Consider the following 15,165-nt stretch of genomic DNA (forward strand, 5'->3'; position numbering starts at 1 on the left):
TTCTGGCGTGATTTACGGCAAAAGCAAGTAAATGAACAATATGACGACTTTTATTTGTGTAATAAATGATAATTACCTAAACGTTATAGAAAGAAATTTCGCGTTTTTTCAATTTAAATGAAATACGTAACATTTGTGGAAAAACGTAACACCGTAATTTCACTTCAATTTATGTAACCATTCCAGGAAGAACAGAATGGTTGGCAGGTCTGTATATTACTCCTCAGAAAATTTAAGGGAATATCCCATCACAATACAGAATAGTGCATTACCAGTTAATTTTTATGCCCCCAACCCCATATTCATCCAGAAAGATATAGGCTAAGTGAGCACTCAGATCAGTCGAGTTCATGCTTGAGAATACTCAAGAATTTCAAATATGAAGATGTGGATTTCTATGGAATTCCGAGAACTTGGGTGTCTAGTTTATTACAAGCTATTGGGTTCAAATCCCACTATAACCATTTTTGTCTAGCAGACGAAAGAAGTCAGGAGCTGATTCGGTGGCTTGAGAAGTAATAGGCAGGCAGATATGGATGGCTTGAGTGTTAATGGGTTAAAAATATACAGCATAGACAGTTATTAGTGCAGAACAAACTCACATTGACAAAATCTTTAAGGATAATTCTTGCTGATCTGGGACCATCTGGCACTCCTTTGGTTGTCATGAAACCTCGCATAGCTGAAGAAAACACACATCATTGATGGTGGTGCAATAAACTATGAACATTTTTAACAAGAAGCCCAAAGGCAGATAAGGACAAATGCCACGTTCCCACTACCACTAGTTAGACCATTCTAAATTCTTGAGTTATCACTGGGCCAGTAAAATGTCACTATGGTGTTGTCTCCAAATTTAAAAATCTTAATCATAGATTGAAGAGCAGGGGTGGATTTAGGATACCTTACATGCCTCATGTGAGGCACTCGAAAAATCTGAAACGCCCTTCTCGGAAAGGCAGAAAAAATTTGAAATTAGTTTGAAAACTTTTCATGTTTAATGTTTATCCTGTAAAATTTCCTGAGAATGTTCATCAAATAATTGTTTCCTTAGCGTCCTCAATGGTGTTTCAAATATTCAATAGTACGCATTGAGAATATTAATTCAAAGTAAGAATATTTCAAGAACTCTTAAAATATTCCATGTGCCTTAAAGGACACTTCAAAATGATGCCCAAATAGGTACCGTAGATCTTCAAATTAGAATAAAGCAAGTCGCAGTAAAAAAAGCAAAATCAAATCTTGGCAAAGTAGGGCATCTGTTTCTAACTTAATTTTTCATGCAAGAATATGCCCTATTATGGCAAGGTTTGTCTATCCTCTAAAAATCCTAGCTATCGGTGAGTTGAATTTTTGACTCAACAAATGTTCATAATTTCAATACATACCGAGAATGACATAAAACCACTATAACTATGAGTGACTCGTATAAATATGGTACAAACTTGCTGAGGGCCTGGGTTTCATCGGAGGATTTTCATTATCATACAGACAATAATAAAACCAATCAGGACAGAAGCTCCAAGTTCTTCAAATTTGAGGCCAGTGCAGGCCCGGTTACGGACGAAATTAAGTTATCGACTGACATGGTTTCTAATAATTTCACAATAGGATTGTTTTTAGCAGGCAGGCTAAGCGTGAGCTTATATCTTCAATCAGGCAAATCATTGTTACGCGCGACCTACACCATGGCGCGCATGCGTTATCTGTATTTAATGTTTTCAACGCGAACACTCATCACTAATAAAAATAATCAAGCCCCAAAACGGATCGCTAATGCATACGTCAATAAAATGACTTTAATTAATGACGATAAAACAAGTATTCCAGTTGTGTAAATATCATACTATCACTAAAAATTCAACGCTATCAACGAATCAGCTGTGTGGCAAACACGGAAATAAATTTCCGCATTCTGAACCCACATTTTCACCAGATATCTTGATGCAACTTTACCTTATGCACAGGATTTCAAAATTAGATGAATCATTTAACATATTTACATAATAAATCACTTTATTGTACGCCGTGAGTATCAGTTATCGCGCTAGCAACAATGGATATCAACCTATTCAATTGCAGTGACGGATCAATAGCTTCGAGCGTAGTGTATTAAGCACACGAATGATTATCGATCGGCCACACCGTTGACATAGGCTCGCTAATGCCAGCCAAAAAATATGAAACCCACGGCTTTCAACTTTGCACACCATAAAGAAAAACAAATTTACGCAATATATTTTTGCTTAATGCGCTCAATTCGCCCATTAGTAGTGAAATTACAGGCTACTTAAATTGCGTTTGAGTGTGCTAAAAATAGCTTTGAGCGTAGCGTATTAAGCATACAAATGATTATCGATCGGCCAGACTGTTGACATAAAATAGATGAAAAAGACTTTAACTGTGCATTGGGGTTGATTCCTATATAATGTGCTTCTTTATGAAAGAAGTTTTTCTTTGGTGAGCCATCAAAGATCCGCCCTGAAGAGTACCAGTTATTTATTAAGAAAACTTTTGTTGACTGTATTTTATCATATTTCTGGACGCAGCAACATATGTTGAATTCTAAGATATTTTCAGCACACGCAAGGATGGATTTAAAGATAACACGGAACCAGGGATTATAATAAGCAGGACTAAACTGCAACAAGTGAGCAACATAGGCAGGAAGCTCAAAGTGGGTTCTGGGGACCCTCCCCAGGAAAGTTATTGAATTTGAGATGCTCTAAGATTGATTTTAGAATTTATTTTGACAAAAATCGAAATGAAAGTACGACGTCGTTCGATGATGATTCACTGTCATCTATCATCCAAAACCATTTGTAAGGCGGATGCTGATTGGACGTTTTTTTTTTTTAGGTTAAAAGTCAAAGAGTCCCGAAGCAAATTAAGATATAACATATTTTCACATAATCATTATTTTTACTTGCATTTTCAGGCCTGGATAAATATCTCCAATTTCTTTGCATGATTTCTAAAACTTGTCTTGTTTCTATTTTGGCAGCATGAACTGGTATTTTTTCGCAGTAATTTATATAGGTAATACCAGATGGCAGCACATAACAAAAAATGTTTGGGTCGAGTACAGTCAAGCATACTAAAAACACATGCTAACTAGGGGTCCAGGGACACCATGCCCACTTGGGAAGTGGTTTCAAATACTCAACAATCTAACAATTTCAATACATAACGCCCCCTAGTGACCATATACAAAAACCAATGACCTTGAAACCCACCACAATCATAGAACATGTCAGCAGCTATGAATTTGTTATTGATTGTGATAACAAAATATGCCTCGTTACCAATTTAATATGGAAATACTAAGTTATTCTACGATTCAACGCATCCTGGTGACCATATGGAATAACTAATGTCCTTAAAACTCACCAATATCATGGAAGATGTCATGAGCTACAACTTTGCAATTGATCTTGGTAACAAAATATGCCTAGGTACCAATCTAATAAGGAAATACTAAGCTATTCTACTATTCAACGCCCCCTGGTGACTATATGGAATAACTAATGTCCTTAAAAACTCATCACAATCAAAGACGATGTCATGAACTACAACTTTGCAATTGATCATAGTAACAAAATATGCATAGGTACAAATATAATATAGAAATACTAAGTTATTGTATTACTCAACGCCCCCTGGTGGCCACATACAAAAACCAATGACCTTGAAACTCACCAAAATCATAGATAACGTTATGGGCTACAACTTTCCAATTGAATATAGTAACATAATATGCTTAGGTATCAATTAAATGTGGAAAAACTTTTTCCCACCTACGAATGAGTACTGATGACACAAGATGGCCGCCAATTGCGTCATAATTGGCTGATCAAAAATACCAGTCTCAGGTATAAAACATCCCTTTACAAAGAATACCCATCACAAATTGCAATGAGAAATGGCAAACCAGTAGGAAGCTACAGGACCTAGAATTCTGGCCAAAATTAACCTTTTTGGGCACTAAAAAGGTCATAGGACGGCCAACTTGATTCAGATCGACCCAATTTTTCTTAAGCTGATGAACCCTTGGTAGATTCAAATATAAACGAAAGATCAAGGAAATTGATCAAAGCGTCTACAAAATTTCCCTTGAAAACTCCGAAAATGTGTAAAAAGTGCTGATTTTGACAAACAACAATGGCTGCCAGTCGGCCAACTTAAATCTGACAGGACCAGTTTTTGGGCTGAAGATGTGTCTAGGGTAGATACATGTATAGCCAAATATCAAGACATTACCTTGAAGCGTCTTCAAAACTTCCCATAATTACTGGATTCCGTCTACGGACGGATGGATGGACGAATGGCCGGACGAAAAGTGAATGCAATAGCCCGCTGGGACTTAAGTCCCAAGTGGGCTAAAACATGCCAGACACAGCCAACCTTCCACCCCCATCATTTTCTCAACTCATCTGGACAATTTGGAAAACTCATCTTTCTCATCACAAAAAGCGGGAAATTCTCATCCCTTCGTAACCGCAGGTAAAAATTGCAGTTTCTATATAACCAAATAAATTTTCCTGCAGTGGAAGAATTTACTCACCGCCGTAAGTAGAACATAATTCATGCGCGGTTGGAGGCCGATTAGGATCTTCACCTTCTCGTGGTTTTGGTAGATTCAATCCATAAAATGCTTCGAGTACTGAACGTGGAATCAAATCACAAACTCTACTGACTGGTGGTACATGATCTCTCATCTGATCAATTGGTAATATGCCATTTATTACCATATCTGCCTTAGTATTTACAAATGTAGGCATCACAAGTCCAGGGCAGTCACAGAGTAGTAAATCATTTTCAACAAATAATGTCTACAAGAAAAATACATTTACCAACCATTTAGATATTGTACATAAATCTTGTATCTTATGAAAAAAGACCAGCCTCTTTTTCAGGTTTTAAGCTCCAACATTTTCCTAATCAGATTTTGACATAAGGTCCTGCTTCTAGAGCTGATTCGAGATTGGGCATATTTTGGTTTACTCTTCCATTCTGTGAGTGGCTGGATCCGTATATCTGGTTTATTTGTGATGAAGTACAAGTCACGAAAGCTACAGCAGTTCAAAAGCAAAGTATCATAGCGAGAGAAGTTTTTATCTAAGGCCCTTCAAAATTGATACCTTGTTTCTCATCAAGCCGCCCGCGCCACTCCCGAAAGCCAAAATAAAAAGAAAATAAATTGCCCATGGGCAAAGTGTGGTTTACCTTGAATGCTAGAGGTTGTTTAGAGCAAGGGCATTGCTCGAAAAATCTTTTTTTGTGACTTCAAAATTCTACAAGTTTACACTGTATTTTATCTTTAAGAATTATTTTGTAGTCAAATAAGACCAAAGATATACATTTGTTGACGGTCCAGGTCCAAAATTTCGTAGGCGCAGCAGGGAAACTATCTTATATTTTCAAAAAAATATTTTTCACAATATGAAAAAATATTCAAATAAAATTCATATTATGTCACCAATCAGAATATTGAGTCTTCGAAACCTCTTCCGATGAATGGCTGCAGAAGCTAAAATACCCGTACAGTAAGAAATTGGCGTATTAGAATTTTAGCGTTTTAAATCCTGGAATTTACCACAACAATATTCAGACCTCAACCTATATACCTACAGTTTGCTGCTTAGTATTTTCAGGTCACAAGAAATTACAATTTATTACGTCTATCAAACAGAAAACACAGTGCTCATCTTCTGCTGAAATTCAGCCTTTTTTCATGTCAAACGTGCACGCGCCAAGCAGCGTTACAGCATCACCATATAGTAGTGTACTAGCTGTGCGAGCGCGTGATAGTGTGTGCAACAGTCTTGCGCAGGTGGAGGCCTTGTGTTAGTGAATGTTCGCTTACACTTCGATGTCAATCAAAACAATCACCGGGTGTTAATATGAAACAATACCTATGGCGGATATGTGAAATAATTATATTTTCACCAGCAATGAGCATTTGAAATTCGCACGTTTACAGCACCTAGTCCAATCAAACGTTCGCCATTTTGGCTTTCCCATAATTATTTTAGTAGCGCCGGAATTCCCCAATCACATTCGCTCGTAGAGACGACGCCCCCAATTAAGGTCATTGCAATTTTATACGCAAGAGCTAAGAATTTTCCCGCCAAAAACAAGTTTTTCGGCGAATTTTAACTGAGTTGACCATGTCATCGATGGAGGTTCACCATGTGTTCAATGGCATTAATTATACGTCATTTAGGCCGAGAACGAATTAAACAAATGCTCACATAAAAAAACGTACCGCAAATTTAGTTGGAGAGCCTGCCTGGTTTGAATTACACTATTGAGTACGAAAGGTTTGATAATCTCAATGAAGAGTGTATATGATGGCTTTCACAAATCGGGATTTCTTGCATGTTTGGGTCGGGGCTTTAAGGGGCCAGGGGCACCCTAAAACTCCCAAAATTAGGCTCCAATTACATATTTGAGTACGAAGCTGAAACTTGCACACATCTTTCCTTTTGGGCCACTGGTTTCGGAAAGTCAAGTCCATGAAATTTTTTTGGGGCCATTGCGTAATAAGAAATGGGGTCATATAGGGGTCAAAGTGGGTCCAATTACAATTTTGAGTACGAGTTTGAAATTAGTGCCATTCTACTAGTTTTCATATGCTGATTTCAAATATATAACGTAAGAAATGATATTTTGGGCCACTTTCAAATAAGAAGGGGTCAAACTTTCAAAAGGTCAAAGGTCAATGAAATGTATTTCAATTACACTTTTGAGTACGAATTCGAAATTAGTGTCATTTTACTAATTTCTGTATGCTGATTTCAAATACATAATGTAAGAAATATTTTGGGCCATTTTCAAATAAGACGGGGTCAAACCCCCGAAAGGCTGAAATATTAACTGTTAGTCAACAGCCGAAACATTGTGGTTTCAAAATAATTAATTCTATCGTATAATATAATTCGAAGTGTGAGATTGCTTCGTTTATCAATGACACGTATTTTCAATTAAACTTCTGAGTACGAGTTCAGAAAATCAGGAAAAACAGTGCAAGACATTCACCTACCAGAGTATATTGATTTTTACGTGTATGACCCACTTTTTTTCTACTGCAAGGAAGTTTGTTAAACACATAGCTACCTATTAAGACAATGAACTCTTAGGATGTGTATTCACACTATGGGCATTGAGAAATGATAGCAAATATTATGGCATCTGAAGCTGGCACTAATGGTGAGTAATCATTCATAATCCTAAATACTGGTTAATAAAAATGTATTTGAATATATTCAGACTTAGAATCCCAATTTGTTGTTGTTCACTAAAGGCCCAACCTAGGTTAAATGATATCATGATTCAGGTACCTAGATACTATGTTTCACTTTCACAAATTTCTTTTACAGGAAATGATGACCCTAGTGAGGTATGTCATATCTGCTTTAAGCCATCAGATAATTTAAAAAGATGGTCTGATACAACTTGGCAGTCATTCAATCGTTCTGCTGATGTGAGACGCCATATGCGGAGCTATGATACCTCAATTTATCATAATGCTATTGAAAAGAAGCCGCATCATTTACCGACTATTGGTGGTTATCACAGTAGGTGTTATAAGAACTTCACAGCTATTTCAAGTAGAAGTGCCCAGTCACCTGGGGATGAAAATAATGTTCCTGAGCAAAGATTGTTACGAAGTTTATCACCCCATCCATCTACCAGTCAACGAGAAACTACAAGTACTGTTGGCATTTTTCCTGACGCTTGTTTATTTTGTGATAAGCAGTGTAAGAAATCAGGGGGCAAAAGAGAGTATCTTGGTCAAATACAAACAAAATCTGCAGAGGAAACTATCCGCCAAATAGTTAGCACATTGAATCTTCAATCTGTAGCAGTAAAAATCGCTGGAGTCGACTTGATCGCTAAGGAGGCAAAAGTACATCACAGCTGTCGTGCTGCTCTGATCAGCAAGCTCAGTCGTATAAAAAAGTTACCTACTATTGATGAAGAAGTAGAACCAATTGACAATAAAATTCCTCTGGATAATACATATGACGATGTTAAACAAAAAATCATAAATGAAAAGCGTCCAGAATTACTACTTTCTGTTTATAATAGGTACATAGACTTTTGTAATGACATGGAACTTAATGGCTCCCCAATAACTAAAGTACAATATTTTGGAGAATTGTTGTTGCGTAGATTCCGTAATCAGATAAAGTTTCATACCCCTGGATGACCTTTTGAATACAGAAGATTTTCTGAAGGTGTTTGATGTTTATGCCAAGTTTACAGGAGAAACTCTTAATGGAAATTTAGGCAAAACGGCCCAGTTTTGTATGAAGTATGTAGAGTATGTCCATTTATTTCTAATGCTGGATCGTTCAGTCAGAGAATCTGACATCGATCTATACATACAGTGTTTATCAAGAGCGACTGACCTTTTCTTTGCAACAAACCGCCATAACTATGCCAGATGGATTGCAAAGCATCAACTCGACCTCATGAATATTGAAAACACCCACCCTGGATTGAAGCAGTTACTGGCCGATGGATTGTTCAGCATACGTCGCACGGATAACGACTTTAATCGTCTTCCTGAGTCAATGCTGATGCTGCGTCAAGGATGACTAGGTTAAGGTGGAGTTACCAAGTTTTGCCGTGCAGCACTAATTGGAGAAACATTACAAATGGCTGGCATGACAAAGAACAATGATTCTCACTGCGACCTGGCGAAAGGCAGACTTCAGCGTGACAACCAAGATGTCCAAAAGATCATGCAAACTATCGGATCAACAGCCAATCCTTTTCAACTGAATACTCCAGAGCATTTGATAAACATTCATACTGGTAAGAGTGCTGAATAAATTGCCCATGGGCAAAGTGTGGTTTACCTTGAAAGCTAGAGGTTGTTTGGGGTAAGGGCATTGAAAAATCTTTTTAATTCGTGACTTCAAAGTTCTATCTTGTATTTCATCTTTCTCAAAGAATTATTTTGTAGTCAAATAAGACCAAAAATATACATTTCGTAGGGTACAGGTAGGCGCGGCAGAGAAACTATTTTATATTTTCAAAGAAATATTTTTCACAATATGAAAAAATATTCAAATAAAATTCATATGATGTCACATATCAGAGGGTGGCTGAATATTTAGTCTTGGAAACCTCTTCCAATGTATGGCCGCGGAATCTAAACCGGCGCAGTAAGAAATCGGCGTATTAGATCGTTTTAAATCCTGGAATTTACTACTACAATATTCAGAGCTCGACCTATACTTGTAGTTTGCAGCTTAATATTTTCAGGTCACAAGAAATTACAATTAATTATAAATTATATCAAACAGAAAACATAGCGCTCATCTTCTGATGAAATATCAGACGCGCCAGCAAGCAGCGTTTACAGTATCACTATAGTAGTGTATACTGTACGATATGCAACAGTCAGCGCTCTGCGCGCACGTGGAGGCCTTGTGTAAGTGAATGTTCGCTTGCACTTCAGTGTCAATCAAATCAATTACTGGGTATTAAAATGAAACAATACCTATGGCGGATAATAATAACATTCTCATCAGCAATGAGCATTTGAAATTTGCACGTAATACGACACCTAGTCCAATGAAACGTTCGCCATTCAATGGCTTTCCCATAATTATTTTAGTAGCGCCGGAATTCTCCGTATATCCCAAAAACAGCCAATCACATTCGCTCGTAGAGACAACGCCCCCCAATCGAGGTCATTGCAATTTTATACGCGAGAGCTAAGAATTTTCCCGCCAAAAACAGTTTATCGTAGAATTTTAACAAAGTTGACCATGTACATCGACGGAGGTTCGTCATGTCTTCATGCGCATCGTTTATACGTCGTTTAACCCGAGATCCAATGAAACAAATGCTCACATAAAAAAACGTACCGCAATTTTACATGAAATTGGCTCAATGCCAACTTCATATCGCTGACAAAGGTAAACCAAAAAGAGGTTGCACAGTGTCTTCTTGGCATCGATGATCAAGGGAAAAAGTTAGATGATGACTTTGTCAAAGAATGTAACGAGGATGAGAAAAGATTCGAAGCAGTTATAAAAATAAACAAACTCACAACATTTGTAAAACAAGGAGCTAAAAACAGATTGTCGCAGAACCCTATCGTAAGAGAACTTCGCTGCACATGAGACATGTTCGGGAGATTGGCATTTATAGCTGCTGAACACGAAGTTGATTTACAGTACCTGTTGTCCTTTCCACTGACACCGGTTCCATTATCTTTATGCCACATGGATGGAACTATGGTACACACTGATAAGAGCTCACTGTTTTCAATCCTTGAAGGAAAAGTGACCCATGGCTGCCCAATAGATGTTAAGGCACAAGTTATTGACGAAAACTTCTTGCTCCATTGTCTTTCCCCAAATCTACCTCCTACATATGGTGGACTTGCTCGATCTATTCTCGTATCAGCACTTGCTAGATCACCTCATCGTGCGGATATCGTATTTGATACGTATGAGGAACTGTGGATAAAGGGGCTAGAACATGAACGGAGAGGCGCAGAAGATACCGTATTTGTCATTACCGGTCCAGATCAGGTGAGGCCAAAGGACCTCAACAAAGCTCTCAGGTCGAAATCATTCAAGAAACAACTTCCAGAGTTTTTGATGAAAGAATGGGCATCTCAGCATTATGGAAATTTACTAAAAGATAAAGTAGTTTACTTGGGTGTTGGTCAAGTGTGTTCACGGTTCTACGTTGACGGTGGTAAAGTCATGAAACAAGATGTCCCGGAATTATACTGCAATCATCCAGAGGCTGATACGAAGATATGTCTGCATTCAGTTCATGCTGATGGTATTGAAGGTAGAGGAGATTTGATAGTAAGGGCTGCTGATACTGACATACTGGTCATCCTTCTTCACCATGTCCATCGATTTAAATCGGGCCTGTGGATGGATATTGGAACAACAGGAAAGAGGAATCGTCGATTTGTCAATGTGAGAGCAATAGCTGATGAAATTGGTAGACCATTCACTGATGCGTTGCCTGGTTTTCATTCATACACTGGGTGTGATTACACAGCAGCCTTTCTTCGGAAAGGTAAGAAGAGGCCGTTCTGTATTCTTGAGAAAGATGTCCAATACCTCACAGCTCTATCAGCATTGGCAAATGCAGATCTGAGTAATGATGTCATCAAGATGCTCCAGGACTATACATGTGCAATCTATGGGTCTCGAAGATCCGTTCCCATCAACGACCACAGATATGCAATGTTCGAGAAAGCTTTTGCACCTAAAAGTATAGATAATCCTCTTGCCCGAGTAAAAGGGATTGATGCTAGCTGCCAACCTCCTTGTGCGCAAGTTTTAGAACAGAAGATAAAGAGAGCAGCATTTGTAGCCAAAATGTGGCATGACGCTTACAAACAAATCATTGTGAAGGTACCACAGTGTGGTTGGCGGTTTAAAAGAAACTTACTATGAGATCATCTGGCTCTCTAGGGAACAAATGCCAGATTCAGTAGTTCCGAAAGAAACACAAGACACTGATAGTGAAACTGAGGATGAAAAAAGTGAGTGTAATTCATCAGAATCAGAACAAGAAGCAGACAGTGACAATGACAATTAGGATTTTATCAGGTTGAATGAGATCTTTATGGTTGTACATACTAGGTACCATAATAGCGAGGTACTCATACTTCATACAATACTTATGATGTTGTTCACTATAATTCTATAGAAATACATAGTGTCTTTTGGTTTAGAAATCGTCCGAAGAGAGGTTAAGATTTATTTTATTCTCTTGTACACATATTTCATACAATACGACTTGTTCTATTTTATCTTAAATGTTTAATATTAGAGCATTATCATCAGATATTTAGAGTTTGTGAATATATCTTGTGTTCTTTTAAAGCTGTTTTGTTGGTTTACTTATTCTACTCTAAGGATTTTAAAGAAATTGAACATGCCTGAAAAATTGACTGAAGTATTATGTCCAAGGTGAGCTTTGTTGGTTATGAGTATGACCCCTGACGTGTAGGCATACTTCTTATTCCAATGATTCAAAATACGATTTATCGTGTTACATGCATTTTCCAGAGAACAAATTTACTCAATCTAACTAAAATTCATTGAAGACAATTCTTTATAATGCCAAATTTGTTATAATGTATTCGAAATCAGCATATCGAAATTCGTATAATGACACTTATTTCGAACTCGTACTCAGAAGTGTAATCGAAAATACACGTCATTAATATTTCAGCCTTTTGGGGGTTTGACTCCTTCTTATTTGAAAATGGCCCAAAATATCATTTCTTACATTTTGTATTTGAAATCAGCATACAGAAATTAGTAAAATGACACTAATTTCGAATTCGTACTCAAAAGTGTAATTGAAATACATTTCATTGACCTTTGACCTTTTGAGAGTTTGACCCCTTCTTATTTGAAAATGGCCCAAAATATCATTTCTTACATTATGTATTTGAAATCAGCATACAGAAATTAGTAAAATGACACTAATTTCGAATTCGTACTCAAAAGTGTAATTGAAATACATTTCATTGACCTTTGACCTTTTGAAAGTTTGACCCCTTCTTATTTGAAAGTGGCCCAAAATATCATTTCTTACGTTATATATTTGAAATCAGCGTATGAAAACTAGTAGAATGGCACTAATTTCAAACTCGTACTCAAAATTGTAATTGGACCCACTTTGACCCCTATATGACCCCATTTCTTATTACGCAATGGCCCCAAAAAAATTTCTTGGACTTGACTTTCCGAAACCAGTGGCCCAAAAGGAATGATGTGTGCAAGTTTCAGCTTCGTACTCAAATGTGTAATTGGAGCCTAATTTTGGGAGTTTTAGGGTGCCCCTGGCCCCTTAAAGCTCCAACCCAAACATGCAAGAAATCACGATTTGTGAAAGCTATCATATATACTCTTCATTGAGATTATCAAACCTTTCGTACTCAATAGTGTAATTCAAACCAGGCAGGCTCTCTAACTACTTCATATCGCTGACAAAGGTAATCCAAAAATAAAGTCCGAAACCAGCGTCAGATTGTTGTGTATTAGTGATATTCCCGGCCGGTGACCCTGGAGATTATATGCCATTTTAGACTGCATTTGTTTGAAATTGTGCAGTTAAGGATGTTTTAGATAAAGAAAATAAACAAATGAACATGTCTTGGTGCTGCCCACCTTCTGTGGATTGAGACTCTTGAAAAACCCTCGTCTTATATCAGTATTACACAGTGAAAGATTTTTGGATTTAAACACAAAAACCTCCCTCCCTCGTCTCCTAGTAAAATATGAAAATGTGGTAGCCAGTATTTTCATTGCAGCTATTAGCTCAACTTGCTTCATGGTTGTATTGTGCTGCCCTCTGAGGAACACCTGATATCAGCTGACCAGATCAGTTTTGCCTGGTCATTGTGAGAATCAGGTTGATGTAATAAACTTCATGATCATATGGTTCATGCTCGTTTTGTTATTTAATATTCAGGTAAGATCATAATCTTCTTGAATTTATTATGAATATATGTCTGTGATTTTGTGGTGCATGTGAGCTGAGGGTTCCTGGGATAATTTTGGGAATCATTTATATTGAATTATATGCATTTTTCTAATTGATCTGAAACTCCCGGGTTATGCTGGATCGTACTGGTAGGTGGAGACATTGTCTGTTAATTTGTATGAATTGTTGTTATCATTGATGTCTGTGTGTTCTAGGTTTAAGTTTATATAAATAAGTAACAGATTATAATATCAAATGCAAAGTGTTTTATCTAGTCAGTAGAAGAAATTAAATGTTGATTAAATGTGAATGAATAAATTATTAATGTCGGTGTAAATAGCAGATCAGTTTTGCCTGGTCATTGTGAGAATCAGGTTGATGTAATAAACTTCATGATCATATGGTTCATGCTCGTTTTGTTATTTAATATTCAGGTTGTTGTCCCGGATGGTGAGCAGTCAACTGTGAGGATTTTGTCGCTGTTTCTTCGAGAAATCCAGTCGTCGAGGCCTCTTTAATCAGTAACCCGCGCATGCTTTATTTTGCGGTTACGACAAAAATAAGAGTTTACTTCCACTTTTTTATTTTAAAAAAGCTCATAACCAAACTAGGGGTCCAGGGACACCACACCCACTTGGAAAGTGGTTTCAAATGCTCAACAATCTTACAATTTCAATAATCAACGCTCCCTGGTGACCATATACAAAAACCAATGACCTTGAAACTCACCACAATCAAAGAACATGTCAGCAGCTACAATTCTGATATCCATTGTGATAACAATATATGCTTCCTTACCAACATAATATGGAAATACAAAGTTATTATGCTATTCAACACCCAATAGTGGCCATATGCAAAAACCAATGACATTGAAACTCACCACAATCATAGAACATGTTTTGAGCTACAACTTTCCAATTGATTGTGGTAGCAAAATATGCTTAGGTATCAATATAATCTGGAAAAACTTTTTTCACCTACGAAAGAATACTGATGCAGACCTGTCAACCCTGAATTTTTTTTTCAAGTAACACATCTAAATTTTAAGTATTTTCAGAAATTTCTAAGGAACCAACCTTTCAACTGGTAATTTTCATGAAAAATAAGTAATTTCCTTAACTAAACACAAAAAACAAAATTTCATCTATCAAAATCAATGTTTTTTTTTGGTTGGACCTTCTTCTGTAGGTTCTGTCTCGAGTTCAGAATCGTGTGTGTCACTAGGCTCAGATTGAGATGATGGATCTGAAGAGAACTCGGCATCAGACATGACAGAATTATGCACACCAAACACCATTTTCAATTCTACATAGATGGCAGTAGCTGACGAAACTTCACAATGGCGGGTCACAAAGTAGTTCAGTGTTGCGCCAAAGATCGTTAGAAATTTATTCTGGCATGATTTACGGCAAAAGTAAGTAAATGAACAATATGACGACTTTTATTTGCATAATAAATGATGATTACTTAAATGTTACGCAAAAAAATTTCCCAGATTTTGAAATTAAATGAGATATGTAACATTTCTGGAAAAGCGTAACACCGTAATTTCACTTTAATTTACGTAACCATTCCGGGAAAAACCGAATGGTTGGCAGCTCTGCTGATGACACCAAGATGGCCGCCAATTGCATGATAATTGGCAATTGGCTGATTAAAAATACCTGTCTC

General features: G+C 37.1%; 1 protein-coding gene across 1 annotated transcript in view; it reads right to left on the bottom strand.

Moving 5' to 3' along the window:
- The window catches only part of LOC141908894 (large subunit GTPase 1 homolog), a 49,917-nt gene that overhangs the window by 5,971 nt on the left and 28,781 nt on the right, over positions 1-15,165 (bottom strand). The window contains exons 11-12 of the mRNA XM_074799167.1: positions 4,565-4,832; positions 603-682 (exon numbers count right to left, since the gene is read on the bottom strand). Coding sequence (XP_074655268.1) covers positions 603-682; positions 4,565-4,832 — 348 coding nt within the window. The remainder of the gene's footprint in view (positions 1-602; positions 683-4,564; positions 4,833-15,165) is intronic.

Source organism: Tubulanus polymorphus, chromosome 7 (assembly GCF_964204645.1).
Source record: "Tubulanus polymorphus chromosome 7, tnTubPoly1.2, whole genome shotgun sequence".
Taxonomy (NCBI): Eukaryota; Metazoa; Nemertea; class Palaeonemertea; order Tubulaniformes; family Tubulanidae; genus Tubulanus; species Tubulanus polymorphus.